This window comes from Vicugna pacos, chromosome 1 (assembly GCF_048564905.1).
Source record: "Vicugna pacos chromosome 1, VicPac4, whole genome shotgun sequence".
Taxonomy (NCBI): domain Eukaryota; kingdom Metazoa; phylum Chordata; class Mammalia; order Artiodactyla; family Camelidae; genus Vicugna; species Vicugna pacos.
In genome coordinates, this window is record NC_132987.1 from 72550774 (window position 1) to 72573678 (window position 22905).

The window sequence follows — 22905 nt, forward strand, 5'->3', positions numbered from 1 at the left end:
GTTGCTTTTGTATTGTTGCTTTTATATTGGCTTCCTCCATCCTGAAAAATACGTCTGAAAGCTCTCCCTCTATTTTCATCTTTCCCATGCCATCTCTGCCTCCTGCCCTCTGGAAAAGCAGATTTGATTTCACAACCTGTTGGACCAGAAACACAGCATGCTAATCATAACACCATATTCTGCGAGGGCAGATTTAACTACCCAGTGCAATAAATTTCAATACAAAATATTCTGTATAACAAGTCCATTGCCATGCTTAGAGAAGCAAGGGAAACATGGAAACAGACCTACTTACAACACATTCTGTACCACACGTAATCTTTTACCAAAACAGAAAATACTTCCTCTGCTTACCATACACAGGATGATAGAAAAGGCACAGAGTCAAGGAAACTGGGGGGATGTTCAGGGGATGATAAATAATCCAGTTTGACTAGGACCTAGGGTGCATGCAGCATAAGCTGAGTATCTATTTGCCTGTATCAGTTGCATGGTCCTAAGGAGAGGAGCTGACTGATGGCTGAGCTCTTCCACTTCCTATTCTTGGTCCCAAATAACAATTAGCAACAATTACTTTCTAATTCCCTTCACCTATCTCTTCCAAAACACACAATCCCAAACATACAATCTCAGTCCTTACTCTAGGACCGTTCACTAAAGCAAAAACCAAAGGGAGTCTTAGACTTTGGATGAGTGAAGAGTTGGCCTAGAGGATCTGCGTATGATACCTTCCTTCTTTACCTACTGGAATCTAAGCTCTTCTTTTCACTTTTCATTTGCTGTTTTACCAAATCCTTTCATCACCATCCCTCTCATCTGTACAGCTTGCAAGTTTAGATTGTGATTTCAAATTGTGTTGATCTAAAAGAAAATCTAATAACAGCAAGCAAGAAAGTTGACTGTTCCATAATGTGTTCCACTGAATAGAAACTTTAAAGTGGAAGGAACCGTTAAGGCCTTCTAATCCAAGCCCTTTATTTTACAGATGAGGAAACTGAAGCCCAGAGAGGTGAAGTGAGGTGCCCAAGGCCACACAGCAAGTTAGAGGCACAGCTAGTACCGTAGCTCAAGTCTCGTGACTCCCAGTCCAGTGCTCCTCCCATTACTCCACGGGTCCAGTCTCTAAGCGTCCTGACAAATGCTAGAACGGTAAAACCTCCACTAGTATTTTTCCAGACCATGTTAAAACTCTTAAGGGGGGAGAAAAAGGATGCTTTCTTGGATAATGTCAACCATACGTAGCTCAAGCTGTCTAAAGTTCTGGGACAGGGTCTCTTTATGCAGCCAACAGAGTCCAAATGTGGTGCTGTTTGCTCGGCCCATATGCTTTCATGTGTTCCCAGTTAGGCCATTACTGGAGGGAAAAAAACAAGAATCAGCTTGTTTTAAAACAAGGGACATACTGGACTCTCTCCCATCCCCCCCAGAAAAAAAAATCAAGTTATCTTTAACAGATTCTAAAAATGCCTTTTCCCAAATATGCAGTCAGTTCCTTCAAAGGGCCCTTTGTTTATTTTCAGGAAGAAACCCAAGACAGCTGAAAACCAGAAGGCATCTGAGGAGAATGAGATTACTCAGCCGGGTGGATCCAGCGCCAAGCCGGGCCTTCCCTGCCTGAACTTTGAAGCTGTTCTGTCTCCCGACCCAGCCCTCATCCACTCAACACATTCACTGACAAACTCTCACGCTCACACCGGGTCATCTGATTGTGAGTACACCACTAAGGTGATGGTGTCTTGGCGGGGCTTGGAGCTGGCTTCTCCGCTGGGTTCGGGCTTTTTTGCATTCAGAGCAAGCTGTTTCCATTTGGTCTTCTAAAGTAGCCAAAAGTAACTTGCCACCATTTTGAGTCAGCCAACATCTATATTTTCAAAACTTGGGTGTGTTTTAAAACCAGGTAACCAGCCCTGTGGCCTCAAAAGGCTGATTAACTACATGAACCACATTCTCTTTCGTAACATTAACTCAACAACACGAGTCCATTTGCTGCTTTCTAATTATTCTTTTGTCCCCACGATCTGAATAATGGCACTTCCACCATGATGAAATTGAACAACCAATTACAGACCTCAAAAGGCCAGTTAGACCCAAGGAAATGTCCATTTTTGAGATTACATAACCCCAGTCAGCTTTGCCTTAGTTATTGTAGCTTGGCTGAATTTCTGTCTTCCCAGTTTTTAATTTATTTTGAAGTGGTTAAAGGATAGCAAAATTTACAGAAGAAAAGAGAATGGCTTCCAAGAATTCAGAAGCCACCGAGACTTCACGTAGCCAGTACGAACTCAGGTTAAAAATATTTTTTAATTAAAAAAACTGCCTACAGGCTAAATTTGGAAATGGGCAGCTTAATGAGATTGTCGCTATTGAAATCCCTCCATCACTGTTTATTTTTACTGTCTTCCCACTAATCTGAGAGTCACTTCTTCAAATTCTATTTTAAGAGGGTTGATAAATCACGTTTAGGAGATATTTTCTCTTTCCGAAACATAACTCAATACTTCAGAGAGAAAGAAACACATGTGTTGACAATGGAAAGGAATGGAGTAACTTTGGAGTCCAATCCAAAAGAATACTCCTTTTAGTCTTGAGATACCCGACAACCACTCTGAACTGGTCTCCATAACAGATGTCAGGCAAAGAGCTGCTGTATTCTTCTTTAGACTGAGAAAGATAAGACCAAACAAATTTTATTTTCAAAAAGGTATTCCATTTGTCCTGTCCTCAAAGCAAAAATTGTTAATTAGGAAATGAGATTCTAAATCTCCTATTGTGGTTTTTCTGATGAAGCAAACGTTAAACTCTGCAAAAAGGGCGAGAGGTGAATGAGGCTGGGACATTCCATTCCCTACTCCCTTCACTGTAATAGTCTCTAGGTAAGGGGACATGACCTCGGGGTTGGGGTTGGGGTGAAGGAGGCTGGTGCTGTTCGGGGCTGAGCTGAGACCGCACTCTGGCTGTCACTAGAGAACAAACGAGAAATTAACAAGATCCAAATCTCTGCAGCTCTGCGAGTTGTACAAAGCTGCTGCTTCTATAGAGAAACTTGGGGGTCAGAGGCAGGGACTGTGTTCTGTGGCCCGTCAAAATAGTAACATCCTTGGCCTTCTTGCCTGGCAGTCTCCAGCCTAATAGTAATTACAGGAAGAGTTGGAAAATAGCGTGGCACAGTGCCCGTAGACATGTGCGCACTGTCCCTACCTACCAGGAAGGTAGCCTGTTCCTGCAGAGAAGGGCCTGGAGCTCCTGCGTGCAGACCTCCGACGCCTGGCTTTCTGCCACAGCTTATGGGGCAGATTACATAGAATGGCCTTAGCCCAGAAATCCCGTTACAGCAAAACGAATGTTTTGCTTAACAGAAAAAAAGGCACTGGGCTTTGTTGATTATACTTTACCATAAGCATCCTCTGGCCAGGCCTTGGCGTGAGCGTGGAATATGCACGAGCCACAGCCCCTTGGTGACCCCAAGGAGGCTGGTGGATCTGAGCTCAGTAAAGTACGAATGCAGTTGGAAGGAGAACAAATAGGGAGGAGAAACGTAATCTCCAGCTGTTCAGAAAGTCAATCTGATTTTGCCATTAAGATGTGTAAGCCTTCTCTGCTCCAACCTGTTGTTTAAATTGATTATACTTTTCTCCAAATATATTTGGCTTGTAGTTTGTCCTGATTTGAGCCTACACTTAGAAGAAAATTGTTTTGAGGAAAGATTCACAGAAATCTGTCCATTTGGAGATTGCTTGAGAGAAGACAGGAAAGAAGTTTATTTTAAGCTGTTAAAATTTTTGGATGCTCTTCTTGCATTCAAGAGGATTTTTTTTCTACTTTCAAATGTCATTCTTACCATAGATTAATTTAAAACCCTAATTTCTTTAAGGTAAAATATTCAGTTTCTATTTAGAACTAACAGATTTGGGGCATTTAAAAATAGTGCCCTTGACTTGTTTAGTATCTTTAACTTCAGAAACATTCCACCCGTGTGTGGTGTTCCAAACTTTCACAAGTGCCTGAATTTTTATAGCACCTTTTTATTTGTCATGTGTTTGGCAAAATTATTTTTAGTCATGCCTTAATGGCCATTTTCCATCAGTCATTATAATTCTTCCCAATTTACAGATGAGAAAACTGAGAAAATTGACGCCCAGCTAGATGAATGCTGTGCTAGGTAGTTAACTTGTTCAGATACTGAGGGATGTCTGTGGATTGGCGCTCACTGTGAGCTGCCTGAATTCTCTGTTCCGAGCCCAGAAACGGCATTCCTGGCTCGAAACAGGCATCTTGACAATGTGCAACTACTCATATTGGCGACGGGATTATAAAACACGATGTGTAAGCATCCCCACAAAAGAAAAGTCAGCTCTGCATGCACACTGGTCAGGGCGGGCAAGCCATGGCGTTGTTGCATCTGAAGGGCACGTTTTGAAGCAAAGAGGACATCTGACCCCTTAAGTTCTCAGTTGGCTATTTAACCTGCTGAGCCTTTTCAGAACTGGCAAAAGATCCCAGTACTGTTCAAACCAAGCAGGAACATCTCTGAGAAGTGCTTTCCTCCGTGAAATGATGACGTTGATATCGCTACTGAAACGTGTGCTGCTTCGCAGTGCACCCTCTACGACCTTTTAGCAATATTCCCCCGTCACCTCCTGGTTTGTCACCTCTTCACTGTTTCTAAAAACCTCACGGTAGACAAATGCAGATGACGGCATTGAGATGAGTTTCAGTCTCAAAGGGTACCAAACCCCCAGCGTTTGACAGAACAGGTCCACGGCACAGGCTGAGGAAGAGCTGAGCCAGGCTCTCCCTTTAAATGCTAACACGGGGCTAAACCAAGTCAGGGAGTAGATGAAGCTCCCCACGGGAGAAACATTTTTCGATGACCGTGCAGCTGTAGCACATCACAGCCATGTACGTGTGATGCAGGCACCCACTTTGTTTTTCCCCGAATCGGGCTCCCATTGAAGGGAGAAGCGATTCTCCCCCTTTGGCCAGTCCTCCCTATTCTTGGCTGTGGAACCGCCTATTCTGAGGTCTTCATTTTGTTGGAAGCTGACATCTGTGGTTGCGTACCTTTGCGTATTTTTCCCTGGCCTCATCAAATCCTCTGATTTTCTGTGTCCTTGCCAAGATGCACTTCCGCGTTAACAGTTTTTATTTATTTTTGATTTAACCTTTACACATTACCAAACTGTTGTGTGGGTGGGTTTAACTTTAGCGCTGGAGGTGGCATGAATCTGCCGGGGCTGAACGCCGTCGAGGAGACTGGTGGGCTCTTGCTGTGCTCCCTCCTCGCTGGCCTGCTGTCTCCCAACCCTTTGCTTGGTCCCCGAGATGAAAGATTTTAGTACACTTGGTTCAGTGTGAACTTTGAGGCTTTTTCTTTTTTTGGAGAACAAAACAAAGAGGATTTTTTTTTTTATGGCAAACTCCATTAATGCCACATTAAGGCTGACATTTTAATTACCCCAAAGTCAGGAAATGCAAAGTTCAGGTTCCCACAGCAACAGAAACTGTCCCCTTGAGTGCCGGCATCACATCAGATTCTTCCATTGCCGATTACACAACACCAGGCGCGGGGACATTGTTTTTCATCCACGTAGGTGGAAAAGAGCACGGCTTTTATCCATTGTTTTTTTCCTGTAACTACAGTTGAGGATATGGGTCTTTAGCGGCCCTCCCCAAGCCATCTCTGTGTATTACCCTGGAACGGAAGACTGTTACAGCTCTACATGTGCACACGGACAGAATTAAAGTTGCTGTGGGAACATTAACTCTGATTTCCGGACTTCCGTGCCAGTCACATTTAAACCATAATGTTGTAATTTTTGGCATGTAATAAATGTGCATTTCATGTACACAGACAGAAAGAAGCATAAGATGTATTTTAAAGAGCAATTAATTACTAACTTTGTGATTAAAAAACATTTGGTGCATGTTCCTTCCCATTTAGCATCAGCTGCTGGTCTTAGCCAGGCCTAATAGATGACATACTGTGTCTCATCCTGTATCTCAGATGTACTTACTGTATGTTCCTGTTCTTCTAGATAATTAATTCCCTTAGTGAAGCTGTAGGGGGAAAACAAAATGGAAGGAATATGCAAGCATGTAAATAGGGTAAAGGATATTTTGAAGGAAATGATTCATTTCTACAAATAAACCTCTCAGTCCCTGATCAGGAGCCAGAAATCTGCTAAGTGGGTGTAGACCAAGGTTTCTGGCCACCTTAGAGCGTCTGGTCCAGGGCCATCAGAACAACTTGAAAGCAGATTTCCCCCTGAATCCCCGGCATGTCAATGTGGGAGTGTTTCCACTCTGTAATAACTTTTCAGGGTTAAGGCTTACAAAGTTATTTTACTCTGTAACAGCTTTTCAGTTTAGATTCAAACTGGAAAAGAAAAGTTGTGGGGAATCAGGTAAAACAGAGGTTTTCCCAACTGTTAGGTAGTTAGATAAGTGGGGGCACTGGGCAGACAGGTGAAGGAGGTGGGGGGATGGTCTGGAAGATGGTGTTATGCCTGCTTCCAGCATAAAGGGACTTCACTTCTTCTAAATTAAAGCCAGCAAGAAACAGGTTAGAACCCGACAGCCACGACTGCGCGGTATACTTAACCGGACACGACCCAGTGCTTGTTGTATTGTAATTAACATTTTGATTTAGCCACCAACCCCCCTCCCCAGCTTTTCCTGAATACACCGTGGGTAAGGACATGTGCAAAAGGGGCCAAACATGACTAAGCATTCCAGGGAGAAGAGCTGTCAATCAGTCAAGAGACCACCTCTACATGGGGGTGTAAGAGAAAGGGGAGACCAAAAACACATTGTTTTCCTCCCTTGGATCAGCCTGCCTCCTCTTCTTGGAGGTGTACTTTTCCTTTTTTAAATAAATCTTTTAAAATCTGTTTGCTACACAATGCTGTCCGTCTCCCGTCTGTAAATCTTATCTTTTGAGTAAGACAAGAACTGGGGTCTTTACCTTTTGGAGTAACACAACGAACCCCTGATTTAGAAAGTAGTGTTTTCAATTCCTTTGAATTTGCATCTGGTTGACCTATTTGTGTTTGAGAAGGAAGTGTTTCAAAATAACTATTTGAAGAGTTTGTGAGTAAAAGGAATTAGTAGCAATACTCTTAGGTACAGTGTGTCAGAACACAAATGCTTGAGCGTTTGTTTGAAACTGGGTGAGATAAAATATTTTTACCGACGGGATGTGTCGCCTAAACTCTCAGGTAAAGCTTTAAGAGGAGCACACTTATGGAGAATTTGAACCTCTATTTTCGCTATTCCTTCACTATCTCTCCTGTCACAGACTCCTTCTTGTTCAGTTTGGCTGTGTATAGTATTTAACCTTTAAGAAAGAGACTTCAATTTTACAGGGCTCTGATTTGCTTTCACTCAGGCTGTCTGTACGTGTGAATGTATGTCTGTATGAGTGAAAACTGCTCAAGCAAGTTTGAAGGTCTCTTTGGCAAATTTGACTGCGTGTTCAGAAGGTTTCCAATCAGAGAGCTGATTCAGTGTAAAACCTTCCAAAAACTTACTGGGGCACCTGTTCACATGAAAAGATTGGATTTCTGCTGGAGGTGCTCAGAAGGCAGTGTTTATAACTGAAGATCTCTGTTTGCAGTGCCAAAAAATGAAAAACATTTTGGCCCCAAAAAAACCTCCATAAATGTTCAAAATGTATAATCAAACAAAGCTTCATTTGGATTCAAATGCATGTATCTCAGCAGATGTGTCTAAACTAACTGGAATCCCACAGGAGCAGCTGAACTGGATTTTGGTATGTCTTGATAACTGAAAGAGTTATTCTTAGACTTTGGAAGGACAAAAATGGTCCATCTGTGAAGAACTGTAATAGAGACATGGCAAAAAACAGCATCCTCTGAAAGAGTTTATTTATGGAATTTAGGACAAGTTGGACAATCCTGAAAACATTTTGGGGTCACACTAATTTGCAGAAGAAATAGCGCCAAAAATGGGACGAAATCAGCCACTACAGACAGTTATTATCCTACGGCCTGGTGTTACTTTCCTAATAGAGTCCACATCAGTTAAACAGTAAATAGAGCATCTTTGGTATGACTAAATGCTCCCATTGTCCCCAAAGTGTCTTGCATTCCTCTTTATTCTACTTCCTACAAAGACTTATATATTTACCTTTTCATTGCTAACCGTTTAAACTATTTCCCTGCTACTTCATTAACCAAGTAAACCTCTTACTTATTAAGTATGGATTTGTTTCTTTAAAGATAGTGTTTCCCGTTTTAAAAGTCACCGCTCTGTCTCTGAGTTAATTGATACATAATCTCTTTGGAGTTACTTTCATTACTTTTGATACCCTCTTATTTAGAGGTTTCAGTGCTTAATCCCACACTTACACATTAGAAGGCCAGTCATTTTTTTTTTCATTTGCTCTAATTTCTTAGAGTTTCTACTTACTATATCTGGGGACACATTTATTTTTTAAAAATCATATTTCTTCATGTTTCATATCATAATCTACCTCTTTTTATGAAATTGCCCCCCCCTTTTTTTTATAAAAATTGTCCTCTCTTGATGATGCTAATTTGACTGGATTTCTTCCATCGCCACTTGATGCTGTAATTTCTGGAAGTTACTTTTATCTCAGCCATTCATGCCTTCCTTCATTTAGTCATGCACCCAATGCTGTTGAACCCCTGCTTCTGTGCCACGTCCTCAGCTAGGACTCAGGGCGAAAATACGCACAAAATACCGTCCCTTCATTTTAGGAACTCACGCTGTTCCCACACACTTTCCCCAACTTTTAAACCTGTAAAGCAGTCGTACAAATGCAGTAGGAAAGTGTTGGATGATGCACAAAAAGCTCCCAACCTCCTGAAGCAGTGGGAAGGGCTTCTCAGGGCAAGTGACATTGGACCAGGACCTGGAAGGGGTCGGCGTGTGTAAAGTAGAAGAGGGAGGGAAGGGCCTTCCAGGCAGAAGGAACAGAAGCGAAACCACAAAGGCACAAAAAGAGCATGGTGTCCTCAGAAAACAGAGCAGTTCAGTTTCCATGCTCAGACCTTCTGACGGTGTGCCTTCATTTTAACATAAACTCACAGGGCAGTTAATATTTATTTGGGTAACATTGCCTGTCGTTAACAGTCAGCTGGGCTGAACTGCATGGCCCTTTAGAGACATTTGCTTGCCAAATGAACAGTAAAGCAAGCCACTCTTTACTTTCTAATAAGTAATAGTGCCCTTCTTTGCATGAGATCAGGAGATGTAGGAAAGTATTATGAAGGATCCAGTGATGATTCGTTGATGAGAAGTTCAGGATAACTTCTTATTGAGAGGCTCATTCCTGGAGCCACAGAGACTCCCGGAAGTGCCATGCTGGAGTTCTGCTGTCAACTCGTGGTCCCTCCAGATTCTAGTAATCAGTCCTCTGCAGAAATCCTCCCAGGTCCATTGAAAATCTGATCTCACAGCCCGTTGCTCTGAGTTACATCACACCGCATTAGTCTCCCAGAAACTGCATGAATGTGCTTCTGATTGTCCACGTGTGATTGCTAAGGCCGACTGCTGATTTTCAGGGCTGGAGTCTTCATCCTGCCATCTCGTATCTTGCTGCAGCATATCTTTAATTCTTATCTGCAGCTGCTGGTGACAGTTTCATATGTGCTTCCTCCGCTTGTGGCAAATTTCATTACATAAAATTAGTGTTCCTCCATATCTGTCAGGCCTTCTTACATTCTGACTTGAAAAAAAAAAAACAACACATGTACTGCCCTCAGAGATGGATCATGTGATCAATTGAGAGCATGCACGAAGGTTCTAGGAATGTCTTGCTTTAAGGAAATTTCAAGGCAGATCCTTCCACCATTCATTTCACACCAGGTGCCATAGTGAGATCTCTTATTATCCCATCGGCTGAATAAGTACGTGCTGCTTTCTTTTTTGCTTTTATTCTGCCTCCACATCCTTTGTTCTCTCTAAGGAATGTGTACCAGTTAGAACTTTTTTTATCAGCACTGAAAGAGATTGAAATTTACCTGGTCTAAACCTATTAGCATGCAGATGGGGAAGCTGAGGCCCAAAGAGTGCAAGTGTCATACCAGAAGGTTCTCAGCGTAGTAAGTGGAAGAGCCAAAGACAGGACCTCATTCTTTCCATCTCCACCATACCTTGCTGCCTGTTACTCAGTCTGTGTCTAAGAGAATTCCTGTTTCTGAACAAAATAGAAATCAGGACTAGTCATCCATCAAGTTACTGAATGCTTTCAATGTAGAGGACCAAGCCTAGATATTGCACAGGAGGCCGTTTTATAAACTGAAGCCCTGTGCTCAGAGACTTAGAATCTCATAGAGAAGACCAAATACATTCACAGCCAGCCGCCCTGCAGGGTGGTTAAAGTGTATCCCTGTGTATCTGGAAGCACCAGAGCATCAGTTCACTGCGATTCACTCTCTTAGCAAGCATGTGTAGAGTGCATCTTAGGTGTCTGGCACTACACTGAGTTTTGCAGGAGTACAAAGGTGGAGACAACACACCCTGCCACCAAGAATCTTAAGACTTACTACATGCCCTCATGTCACCATTATCTTGGATAGAGGTTAGAAAATTCATAAAATACATGATAATCCAGTTAACAGAGAAGGTTCCATTTGAGCTCTTTTGAAGGTTGAATAGAATTTCCTTGGAGATGAGGCATTAGGGTAAAGTATAAGGTGTTTGCATTCTGGGGCAAAGCTGTGGACCAGTGTTAAGTAGGGGTTGCCATGATCTGGACTTGGCTTTGGGAAGATCTAATCTAGCAATAAGGTGTGGAGCATGCTTGGATGTGGGAGGGGGTGACTGGAGGGAGGACAACACCCAGGAAGCTTGGTCAGTAGTTCAGCTTGTTGGTAACCTGAAGGCGCTGGTGACAGGGGAACAGGGAGGAGCCAGGTTCAATAGACTTTGTGGATGAGGGTGGAAGGTTCCAGGAGCTGACTGAGTGTTAGACAAGGGAGAGGAAATCATCAGAGATAATTCCAAGATATCAAAGAAAGAAGATGAAAAGAAGGTATTTAGAGAAACAGAATACAGTTCAGTTTTATACAGTGCTGAGTATGAGATACCCGGGGTAGACCCAGCGGGGATGACTGACATTGAGTTACCAATAGGGCACTGGAGTAGAGCAGGAAGATTGGAAGTTAGGGCTAGGACATGCGTTGGCCAAGAGGCAATATTTTAAAGCCAAGAAAGTGGAAGTAAATTTAGAGAGGACTTTGTTAAGAGAAAAAAGGAAAATAGAACCTTGGGGAATATTTACACTGAATAATAGAGAGAGAGAGAGCATGAAGAACCCTCGAAGGAGGGAAAGAAAAGATAACCTAAAATAGTAGGAAACGTAGGACAGTGCAGAGAGATCAGCCAGGTCAGCAGTGTCAGATGCTGCAGATGTCAGGGGTTGTTCGCTTCATGGAGGCTGTCGAGAGAACAGTCAGAGGCATCACAAAAATACCACTGGAAAAAAAAAAAAAGGTTTCAGGAACAAACAGAGGATGAATGGAAAAGCAACAATTATGAACTACTTTTTAATGAAGTTTAATACTCTAAAATGAAATAATGAAAATATAATGTAAAAGCAGGGTAATGAATATTTTTATGATACGGCAGCCCCAAGCCCACTTACAGACTGAAGAATAAAAACCAGTGTTAAGGCAGATTCTGCAATTAATTAAGCAAAGTGAGAGAACTGGACCTCACATTTTACAGGACAATTTGGAATGATAAATATATGTAAAGGAAATTTGAAATCACTATCCAAGCCCAAAGAATCAGTAATTTTATTATTTTAGATCTCTGCTTCTTCCCAACATTGGTTTCTCTTCCCAGTAGCTAATAAGAACTAATATTTTGCAAGAATTGTTACATGTTCTTAGGATGACTTCACAAATATTCACTAACCCTGAGTAATCTCTGAGCATTAGGTAGAAGATAAGAATTATATACTTCGAGCATTTAAATTTTCTAAAAATTTTTAAAGCAAGTTATCTTGAAGCATAATCCTTTTTTAAAAAAAAAAATGCCACATTCTGTGAATTTCATTCACAGTAGGTCCAATTCAAACAGTTACTAAAAACAAGCTTATGTGTTGTTCTCATGTATACCTTCATTGTCACAAGACATCCTCAAGTTCGTTATTTGCTGGGCATTTTTTAACTTGTTTACTTAGTCTGTATTGTTCTCTTTGATGGTTGAAGACATCCCTAAGGCCATGGTCCTTGGACACATAGTATCTGCAATTCCTGCTCCTTCAGGGTGGTGCTCTGGAAACAACTAAATGAAATGTTACTTTGCTCTGCTATTAAATTACTGTAAAACTAAAGAAGAAAATTATTTTATCATTACTAGAAGTTATACAATGAACCACATGGAGGAATTTTGAATACAAGTCTTCGTAAGTTCACAAGGAACAATGAATTCATAGTTGACGTCAAAATGGACCTTGAGGAGTTTTTCCTTTCCTCCCCAATGCCAGAAACGAACTTCCTCCTGCTCATTTACCCTCAGTGGTTTCAGCTAGTGTCGTGTTATCAATTTTATGCCAAGATCTCATGCAATATTAGACAAGGGCATACATAATTGTTAAGAAAGCTTGGTGTGGCACATAGAACACCATGTGAAGAATTTCAAGAAGTGGTAATGAAATTAACTTTGTTATTCAGTGTTCTGCTATAATCATTTCCTTTCCTGTGTACTCACTTATTGTCTCCCTACCTCATATCTCAAACGGTACTTAGATACAAAGGAGATTATGAAAGAAAGGTGTATATAAATTTGAGCTACAGAGCATAATCCCATGTCTCATGGAAAATACACGTGCAAATTCTGAACTTCAACTATGAGACGTTAAACCCATGGAAAAGGAAGTATAGCCTTTTCTCAGGGAAATATCATAGGTCTCTCCAGGCTGGCCTGGGTACTTTTTTCCAATTTTAAGAAAACTCCCCTAAATCTAGCCTATTCAGTTTTATTCCTGCCCTTAAGGTCCCAGAGGGGTGACTGGATCCGAGGCTCCGGAAGCAGCCTTGTAATCCTGGGCTAACATGCTAGGCGGCAGGCAGAGCAGACTTGGTGTCCTTGGGCAGTGCCACAGGCAGAGGCTTTAAGCAGAGGGTACTGCCTTCCGTCCAGAGGAGGACTTCCTGACCTGGAGGCCTTTAAATCCCCTGGCACCATGACCAGGCCTCCCTCTCAGAGTCTATGAACTTCTTAAGGGGACAGACCCACACGTATGCATGCCTGTGTGTACTGTTCCCGGACACGAGTGTGTGACTTTCATTGGACTGGGGTCAGGGAACTAAGGGAAGGAAAAAGCCACTTCCCCAGAATATGTGCCCTCAAACCAAGAGGCTAAGGAGGAAAAGTCCAATGTGGACTGACTCCTGCGGCTTTTCCAGGTTCTCCACATGCCCGCAGGGCAGGGGCAGGTGTATTAACAGATCCCAAAAGCTATTTCTTGAACATGTTGATAATGGACTGAGATTTGGACTGTGTGTTGCTCTGAAATGTTTTCTCACCTCATGGTCTAGCTATTTGCCCCTTTTCATGTGAACTTCAGCCTATGCATGCAGTTTACGTGCCTTAACTTAACCTACCTGTGTTTCCATGTCCTCAGGTGCCTGATGAGAATGAAAACAGTCTCTATCTCATGGCATTACTATAAGGTTAGATGGAACGCTATATGGAAAGCCCCTAAAACAGCACCAGGCAGACAGAACTCAGTGACTCTGAGCATTAGCTGTCGCTGAAGTGTTTTAAATTATTGAGTAAAATGTGCTAAAATTAATGCCACATAAGTGAAGTTTGTAGCAGGTGCCTCACCCTTCCTCAGAATGATGGAGACAGAAGCCGTGAGCCTGTAGGAGGGCTTGTTCCTCCCTTCAGGAGAAGACCAGGGCTCCTTGCCTTGCCCCTTCTTAGATTCAGGCCTGGGCAGGCAGGGGAGCCTCTCCATCATCATCTTGCCTTCTTTTATTCTCCTACTTTTTTTTTCAACAGCTTTATTGAGATACAGTTCACTTATTTAAAGTGTACAATTCAATGGCTTTCAGTTTAGTGTGAATATCTATTATGAGAGTTTTGCATCCTCACCACAATTTTAGGACATTTTCATTACCCTCGAAATAAACCTTGCACTCCTTAACTGGTACCTACTAATCCTTCATTCTCCTTCCCCTAGTATTGCTTCACTTGTCTTGTTTTTTTCTAAAATTGGAAGAGAGTTAATACTACAGAGCATCTACTTTGCATCTAATACATGATATCATTCTTAGAAAACATCCCATTTTACAGATAAGGAAACTATGGCATAGAGAAGTTAAAAAAATTTTTTCTGACTGTTTTTTCTTGATACAGGTTTAGATCATTATTTATATCACAGTATAGCATTAACCTATTAAGTTCCTTCTTATCCTCAAGTGCATTCTAATCAATGAGAAATTTTCAAATTATGGACGATGGATGTGTGTGCTGTCTGATCTCAGAATGCATTGGAGAACCTGTGCATGCCCCTGCCCTGTTCCCTTCAGCATCCTTTCCCTGTATATCTTCCAGCTCTGATACCTGAAGAAGCCAAAACATCAGGTCCTTAGAATGGGCACACTGCCGAGCTGCCCCATCAGAGAGCCCCTTCCCAAAAGATGCACTTACAATGAAAGAACTGCATCTTTCATATTTTTGAAAGACAATCTGCCTGATGGCTTCAGACTATTTTGAAATAATTCAAAAAAGAGGTAAAGTTAGAAAAGTACATGTGTTTCAATGCAGAGGACTATTGCTCTTAATCACTCAGCTCACTTACCTTCTTCCATTTTGAAACAGTTTGCAGTAGTTGGAGAGAGAAGGGGGAAAAAAAGTAACCTTGAGAAATTCAGTATGACTTGCTGGCTCATTGTACCTAGTAAGCCTTTCCTATCCCATGGTGCCCATGTAGTTTGGGGTAATGCGTGGAGATCATTTCAGATGCTTGCTTCTCTTAACTCCAAAGCACTGTGTTTGCTGAGTATAGAATTCCAGGGACACATGGGTATAGAACTTGAGCTACAAGTCTTTTTAGTAATAATTGCAGATCAAATGCTTAACTAGATTGTATGCAAGTCTGGATAAATCCCCAGTCAGAGCTTTAAAATAAGAACTTACTGAGTCACGATTTCTACATCTCATATGCAGTATTCCTTAAATCATATGTTGATGGCTAATCAGCAGAATCCAAAGACACAAATTAGATGGTACAATATTTACAGAGAAAATATATGTGTAGTTTGAAAAGTAATGATCCTCAGGGTTACAGTTCCACCAAAAAAAAAAAGAGAGAGAGAGAGAGAGAGAAAGAAATAGAAAGGTAGCAGTTGCAATCTGAACTCTCAACATTGTAGCCAAGAAAGGAATGAATATAACAATAGAGAGAGTTTTAAGACAGAACTTCTTGGTTAAAGGCGCCTGGACCTTCAAGAAGTATGTTTGAGAAAGATTCAGAAGAAATACTAGGTAAGACAAATTAATTATTCCTGTTCCTCAAATAATATTCCGGCAGTTAAAGTATTAAATGCTTATTTTGGCCATATGGAAGCATTTGTAAGGGCAGAAATCCTGTCCATCTTGTTCACTGCTGAATTCTTAGCGCCTAGCAGAGGAGTGCTTAGCCAGAGTTGGTGCTCAGCAAATACTTATTAAATGAATGAATGGTAGGGAGAACTGAGCAAAAGTGAGGGGATAGTGTTTTGTGAGCATTTCTCCCATTTGTAAAGTATAGTTAGTGATTTTGTTACCTAATTTTTTTCATTCAGCAGACCTTCAAAACAAAGTGTATCACAGATACCCTCTGGTTTTTATGCTGGAAAAACAATCACTTTCTGTTGGATGTAGGCTGCTACATGTTTTGATTCTAGTAGCAATATGGCAGGGTTAAGGTCGACTCTGTAGTATAATCTGGTGCCTGTTTTTGATAGATATCATGAAAATAGACACTTATTTTCAAGATGCTCAAGCAGATGATTAGGCAAAAGCTCCAGCAAACCTTGAAGCAACCAAAAGGAGAGGTTTTCCCACTCTCACTTCCCGTTACTGCACCATCCTGCACCGTTTTCTGCAACCCCACACCCTCCTCCTTGTTTCACCCTTTTCCCAGGTCGAAGCTTTGCCTGGGGAAAGCATGTGACTGTCAGTCTAGCAAGGAGAGGGTCTTGAGAAACCCACCCCGCACCCAGAGCTCCCCTGCTCCTCTCGCGAGAATGACGTGATTTGATCTGTGGCAGACAGCGCTGGCCCGGGGGACCAGAGGTTGGCTGGAATCCTGGTTCCCTCCTGCTGGAAGGGCTCTCCAGAGAATTCTTCACGCCCGTCCCCCCTCCACTGGCTGGACAGTAGACTGATGTGTAGAAAAACTAATTCCTGGCAGAATGAATAGAGGACTAAATGAATGAGAGATGAGTTCACTCCTCCAGAAGTCGCCGCCATCCCACTTGAATAGAAAGCTAACTTTGAAGCCGCTCTGTTCTCCGTGGCACGATTTTGTACATACTCAGCTTCGGAATATGGTTGCCATCTGCCGCCGGTGCACAGGACTGAGGAAGTATTGGGGAGGGTAGGAGGCGGCCAGGAGGGAAGACAAAAGACACTCAAAACAAACTAATGATCTCCTTTGTGTTGGAGTCTAGGTTTCAGAACATCAGTCCTGTACTTCAAAAACAAAACCCCAGTGTGTCTTAGGCCACACCAGGCGCCGGCACATCAGATAAGACCTGCGCTGTGTGGTGTTCGGCCACTCAGCCTCAAGAAGTTCTAAATGTGAAATTAAAGGGGCCAAGTGAGGAAAGTAAAGGAGAAAGGCTTAGGGTAAAACAGTCAAGGGGGCTCTGCAGACGTGTCTTAGGGTTACATTGGTTCAGTGGTTCAGAAATAAATCTACTACTAAGGGCCCAGAAAATGCTGTAAATCCCAGGAACTCAAGGATCTTGAGAAGAAATGAGAGGCTTCTCCACCCCCTCTGAGTGGGTGGTGAGCCTTTACTAAACTCTCAGGGTGAAAGTGACTTGGCTACTGTGCACTGTTGGGGGTTTAAACAGCTGATGAAGAGTTCGAGGTAGCTGTGCTAGAGGCATGGGTGAGTGGTCCTTTAAAAACAGAAAACACTGTTAAGCAAAACCAAGTTAGACCAGAGAACACCTCTGGAAGGCAGTGAATAGCTCTCAGACCTTCCTAGTTTCCCTGATATTATCTATATAAATTGTTGATTATGGTGCAGAATCATCCTGCCAATTTGTATGCTGAAGTGACATGCCAGAGAGTAATTATTAACCTGGGGATATACACTAGTGCAGAAAATATTACAGTTAGGTTAACTTGGCTTTTGAAAAAGGTTAGCTAGTTGAAGGCAAGTTTTATTAGATATTCAGTAGTGGTTTTGTATCTCCAGGTTGAGAATTTGCAAGGCGGGGAGACGGAAATCCTTTTGGCCATGCAAGGAAATAACCTCATCAGAGATGTGTGTAATATAATATAAACGTAGAAGCGTTGACAATCCTAGGCATGCAGAAAACACTTTAGGGAGCACGATGTGACTGCCCAGCAGCATGTCACACTCAGTGCCTTGGTGTGGCCGAAACGGTAAATATTTGTTGGCTGCGTGAGCTCTGGCCTTGACTCCCGTCTGCCATGAGGAACAAGTCACACAACTGTGACTCAGCTGTAATTAGAACATCAGCAATGCCTCACGTCTATCTTGTGCACAGTTTCTCTTCTTAGGAACCCCATGTGTCTTCATAGTCTATTTTATTTGTCCTACAATATCCTGTGAAGCACAGCATCTTTATTTTACAGGTGGGATAACAGGTCCACAAAGGAATAACTTAATTCTCTGTTGTTAAATATGAAATGATTGATAACCATTATATGACACAGCTCATTGTACTATTTTTCACATTATTTCAGGCTTCCAAAGCAAAGGACATATTTTATCTTTCTCATTATTATTTTTAATTGGTTTTCAGAAAAGTTGAGATAAAAACAGAATTTTACAAATATCCCGTGGAGATATTTGGTGTTCTCTTTTCTTTCAAGAATAAATTAAGACCTTCTCTGCTCCTCTCTCCTGGCTCTCTCAGCAGATCCTCAAAATCCCATGCCAATTTTCAAATGAATAAGGGCTCATTCTAATAGCTGGATCACAGTCCCCTCTACTGAGGAAACAGCCTTGTAAATTCATGTCTGAAACCTGCAGAAGTTACTTTAAAGTTATAAACTTTAACAGTTTGACCTGGAGGGTTTTAAACAGTACTAATATGTGACCTGGTTGTGAGTTCAGCAATAAATTTATACTCAGTATATGAAAGGCCAAGGAGAAAACTAGTGTCTTTTATTCTCTCTGGTGACCTACACTAAATATTGCATATTTACTTTGTAAATGAGGACACCCAGTGGCCATCAAGTGAAAATATTCTAAACAATCCCTGACACTGTTTATGCAAATCTAAATGGCCATTATCAAATCTGATTGATAGATAGCTCTGTAACATCTGTTACCAAGCCATTTAGCTTCCCTCAGTTAGGCAAGAGTTGGGGGTGGGAGGAAACATTGCCCTGATCATTTTTATATCACACCACAGATTTGTCGTCTCTTCTCACTTGAAGTTGCAAGGTGTGGCTCAGCTTTGAGTTTCACTGAATCTTCACATGACGGTGAGACCAGTGAGCTGTCTCTTGGAGGAAATGGAATCAGAGAGATGGAGACAGAATGGCATGTGTCAGAAATCACAAATGAATGAGCACACATTGTGAGAAATGCAGCGAACACATAAAAAACCAATTGCCTTAGACCTTGACTTCATACTGAACTTCCCTAATGAGAGGGGTAGGGTGATAAGGGACTGGGAGAAGACTCCCCATCACACAGGACTGCAGGGACAGAAAGACCCCGGGGACCACAGCGTGTAGATGTGGCTCAGAAAAGGTGTGCCCTCAGAAGTCGGAAGGTGCCCACTTACTGTCAGCATCTTTGTGATGTGCAGTGGAGAGCTAAGCAAACAAACTCTGAGACAAGACCCACTCAATGTAAAGAGAAGTGTGTTGGACAGTATGAGGGATCTGACTTTGTGGCTGTAGTCGAAGTTATAACAAGGCAAGGTACTAACCTCCAAGAAGCTTAGAGTCTTCTTACAGAGATGGGGTAGGCACAAAAAAAGAAAAATGGAGAGAGACAGTAATCAATAATATACTGATACGGATTAACAATCAGAAGTTCAGACTTATTCTGTAACATTCAGGTGCAAGAAACATTTCCTTGTTTTTCTAAAGAAAATTAAACCCAAGGCCCCTATCACTAAGTTAACAAGAAATTCAGTCCACCTTCCGGGCTGCCTTCCCCTCCCTAGGTTTGGAAAAGACTCATGACATGCAGGGAGGGGTCAGATCCTTAGTCTGTCAGTCTTCCATCATCGACATTGTCTCCCTGACAAAGATGCCGTGGAGCCGGGGCCATCTGACTGCATTCGCTGGGTTTACATGTGCCCTTCCCAGTGGTTCAACTAGTGAACATGGCCCCAGTCCCAGGATGCTCGCTGTTCCTCTCAAGTAAGTGTACTTTTATGTCCAGCCTCTAAAAGGGTGCTGAGCAGTCACCTCAACCAGAGTTGTGTGCAGGCAGAGACCTCAAACCTTGGCACCTTCCTCATTTGACAGGAAGTTGATTCTTTTCTCCCCTTTCAGGCCACTTCAATCTAATTCCTAAGTACCGTCTCCCCTCCTCACCCCAGAAACAGCTCAGCTTAACTCCTCTTAGAGAACCTGGATTCAAAAATCAAAGCTTCCTGTTTCAGGGCTTTGTTTTTAGGGCTTAACCTCTGATTCAGGCTCTGAAGCCACAAGTCCCTGGTACAAGGGAGCCTAGAACTGTAGGCAAGGCTTGGTCTTTCTTAATCGCCTTATTATTACAAAAGTTTCCTAATTCCATGGGGAAAAAAAACCAGAAATTAATGTTTCAGTTTATTACCTCACTTACCAGTGGGAACCAGGAAAAGAGAGAACTCAGGATGGAGTTCAGTAATCAAAGAAGGCTCCGTGGAGAAGGAAGAACCTTGAACAGGGTTCTCAAGTGGTACAGGAAATGTGGGAAGTAGAGAAAACACAGTAATCTCAGAATTTAGGGCAAATTCAGCAGAAGAAGAGAATTAAGAATGAATGCAGCCCATCCAGGGATGGCAAAATGTCCAACTTCTTGAATTAGCACAGAGATTGTATTTGGGGAAAAATGAGAAAATAAGATCCAATCAAATGAGTGAAGTAAGACGAGATAATTAGAATGTTACCTTAGCAGTAAAAGACTCTTACAGCTTAACATCCTTATCCTGTAATATGTAAATAATATAATAAAATATTATATAAAAGAACATATAAAGAATTTAATAAAAAATAAACAAAATTAAAATACAATACTTTATTCCTAATTAGAATAATTACCAAGTATGCCTTCCACTTCACTCACTTACCAGTGCTTCCCAAGGTTTTCAGTTCTGACAACACTTATTTAGACTATTCTTTATCTCAGCATGAGCCAGAAGGAACTTACATCTTGTTCTTTCTTAAGGAAATCTTCTGCCTGCTTCATAATGGATCACCCTGGGTGGGCTGTTGAGATGTAGTTTCTGCTACTTTCTTAAACTGGCCCACATCAAATCTCCTCTGTGCTTCTATCTTAACCAGTCATCCAGCGAAACAAATTTACCTTTTTCCTTGGCTTTTCTTTGTTGCTTTGAGAAAGAGGGCCTTCATTCCTCAGTAGGGCGGTCAATCATGGCTCAAGTCCACACTTTCCAGAGAGAAAGAGTTTAGCCCCCTTCTACTAACAAACAGAGCTATGCTTGAAAACCAGTTGTCACAATGGAAGCAACTTATTTTTTTCTAGGAAGACACAAGCAAAGAGAACATTTGAGCATGAATCTGAAGATCTGCTTCAAAAGCAGTTTCAGAATAGCGAACCACGGAGGACTAAAGGAAGTCCTGTGACTTGGGAAGCTCTGTGATTATTTTTGTCAAAAAGCTTTTTATAATGACACTATACGGTTCTGTTTTCTCACTTATTGAAGTTTAGAGAAAAGTTGCCTCAAAGTCAAAAAATTAATTTCTTACCTAACTGTTCTTCATCACCAGTAGACGATATTTACCAAAGAAATAGCATCCCAGGAGTTAGTTACACTGGATCTTTGAACTCGCTGAAGTTAAAAATTTGTTTTACCTTTAAAAATAAGTCTATGATGATGTAGAGATCAAAAGGAGAACAGGTTAGTAAGTAAAAAGATGCTGGTTTTTATATAAACACTTTTTGAATGTATAATTTCCCCTCAAGCAAAATAAAGGACCTAACTTATTAACTGTGCATTTGAATATATAGACCTTTCTTTAAGGCCTATCCAAAGCCAAGTTCAAACTGCATACTTTGTGAATTTAAGTAGATCCTTTTGTTCATTTTTTTTTTTAATCCCACCCACAGATGCAGTATCTCTCTGTTTTTGTTCCATGGATTTAGTGAACAAAGGAAAAGGTTACAATAAGGCAGCAGCTGAATTTGTAAGGAAAGAGCTTTAGGGGAAAAAAATAAAAACTACTAAAAGGTGTCTCAAAAGGTTTACAATATAAGAGGATTTGAAGGCATCAACCTCAGATTTCATTGACTTTTCTCCTTAGTCCTAACAGGTCCTTCCTCTTCAAGAAGAAGCCATTTCCCTTCAGCTTTGGAATGAGGGCATAGATGTCTTTCAGAATGTTGTCTAGCATTATAGCTACCCAGTGCCTTTGATAGCTTAAAACTTAGCTTTCACAAGCTGTACTGTACGAGAGTAAGGTGTTTGAACTTTCATTGTGTTAGTCCACTGGAATCAGATACTCGAAGTATATAGATTCATAAAGCATGTAGCTTTTTAATACTCCAAAATGAAGTGTTAACTTATGTTCAGAATCGGTTCCATAAAGCTGATGTACAGTGATTTGTTGATTAATTATTTGATGATATCCTCACCCTTTAACTAAAAGGATTTAAGTTGGCCTTAAAGAATGTTTAATACATTAATAAATAGGAAAATATATTTATATGTAATACAAAAAAAGAATCAGAGTAGAAATAAAATAAGGAGTTGACAACAGAATGAGGTTGAGGGTAAATTTTACATAGAAAAGCATAACATAGATCCTATATAGTTGCTAAAATGTCGCCTAATTTTTTTTTTTACTGTTTCAAGTAAAATTTTAATGTTAATTTGTCACAAAACTTTATGTTTTCATTTATTCATACAACTCTAATGCTGATGCTGATCCCTTCGTTGAGTTTGCATAAGTGGTCTCCCCAGTGCTCCTAGCCAAAGACTGTGACGATACCAGTGAGATAGAAAGGGAGTGTAGGGACCTGCAGGGCCATCTGCTCTGGATGGTGGAGCCTGGAGCAAGCAACCTCTAACCTCCTGCAGTGCAGAAGTTCAGCAAGTCCCCCTCAGCACACGGGTGAAGGAAACATGACTTAGGTCTTGCCCCTGGCAGGGCAACAGATGTAGATTCTGGGAGGAAAGGGCCTGAGTTGCCACCTGCATCCCAGCTTTCTCCAGCAAGAACTGGCTCTTTCCCAGTTAGTGTGACCAGCTTGGTAAGTAGCCCCAAGATGCGAAAGCTTCAGAGCATCACTAATCACCTGATGAATGAAAGAGCAACTTCAGCCTGCTAAAAGCATCAAAGCACAATCTGGGAAAGGGTGTGATAAGAGGCGGGGTCGTGGAGGCCTGGCCACCTGGCCCAATTTCGTGTGCTGACCCACTTACCACATGTGAGCCTGGTGGCCCAGATTGAAAGCTCAAGGGCTCTTCGGCCCTGCCATTTGACTTAGGCCTATTGACTTGACCAGAATTCATACTGGTTTTCATC

The 22905-nt window shown here is 41.7% G+C and overlaps 1 protein-coding gene across 25 annotated transcripts in view; it reads left to right on the top strand.

The window, feature by feature from the left end:
* Positions 1-22905, top strand: part of ZBTB20 (zinc finger and BTB domain containing 20) — a 730245-nt gene that overhangs the window by 690424 nt on the left and 16916 nt on the right. For 22 of the 25 annotated variants that reach the window (XM_072964827.1, XM_072964854.1, XM_072964836.1 and 19 more), the window contains 2 exons: positions 986-1149; positions 1521-1708. In XM_072964827.1, the coding sequence (XP_072820928.1) occupies positions 1139-1149; positions 1521-1708 (199 nt within the window). In that variant the 5' untranslated portion in view covers positions 986-1138. The remainder of the gene's footprint in view (positions 1-985; positions 1150-1520; positions 1709-22905) is intronic. The other 3 variants (XM_031681015.2, XM_072964917.1, XM_006210310.4) reach the window with 1 other exon arrangement.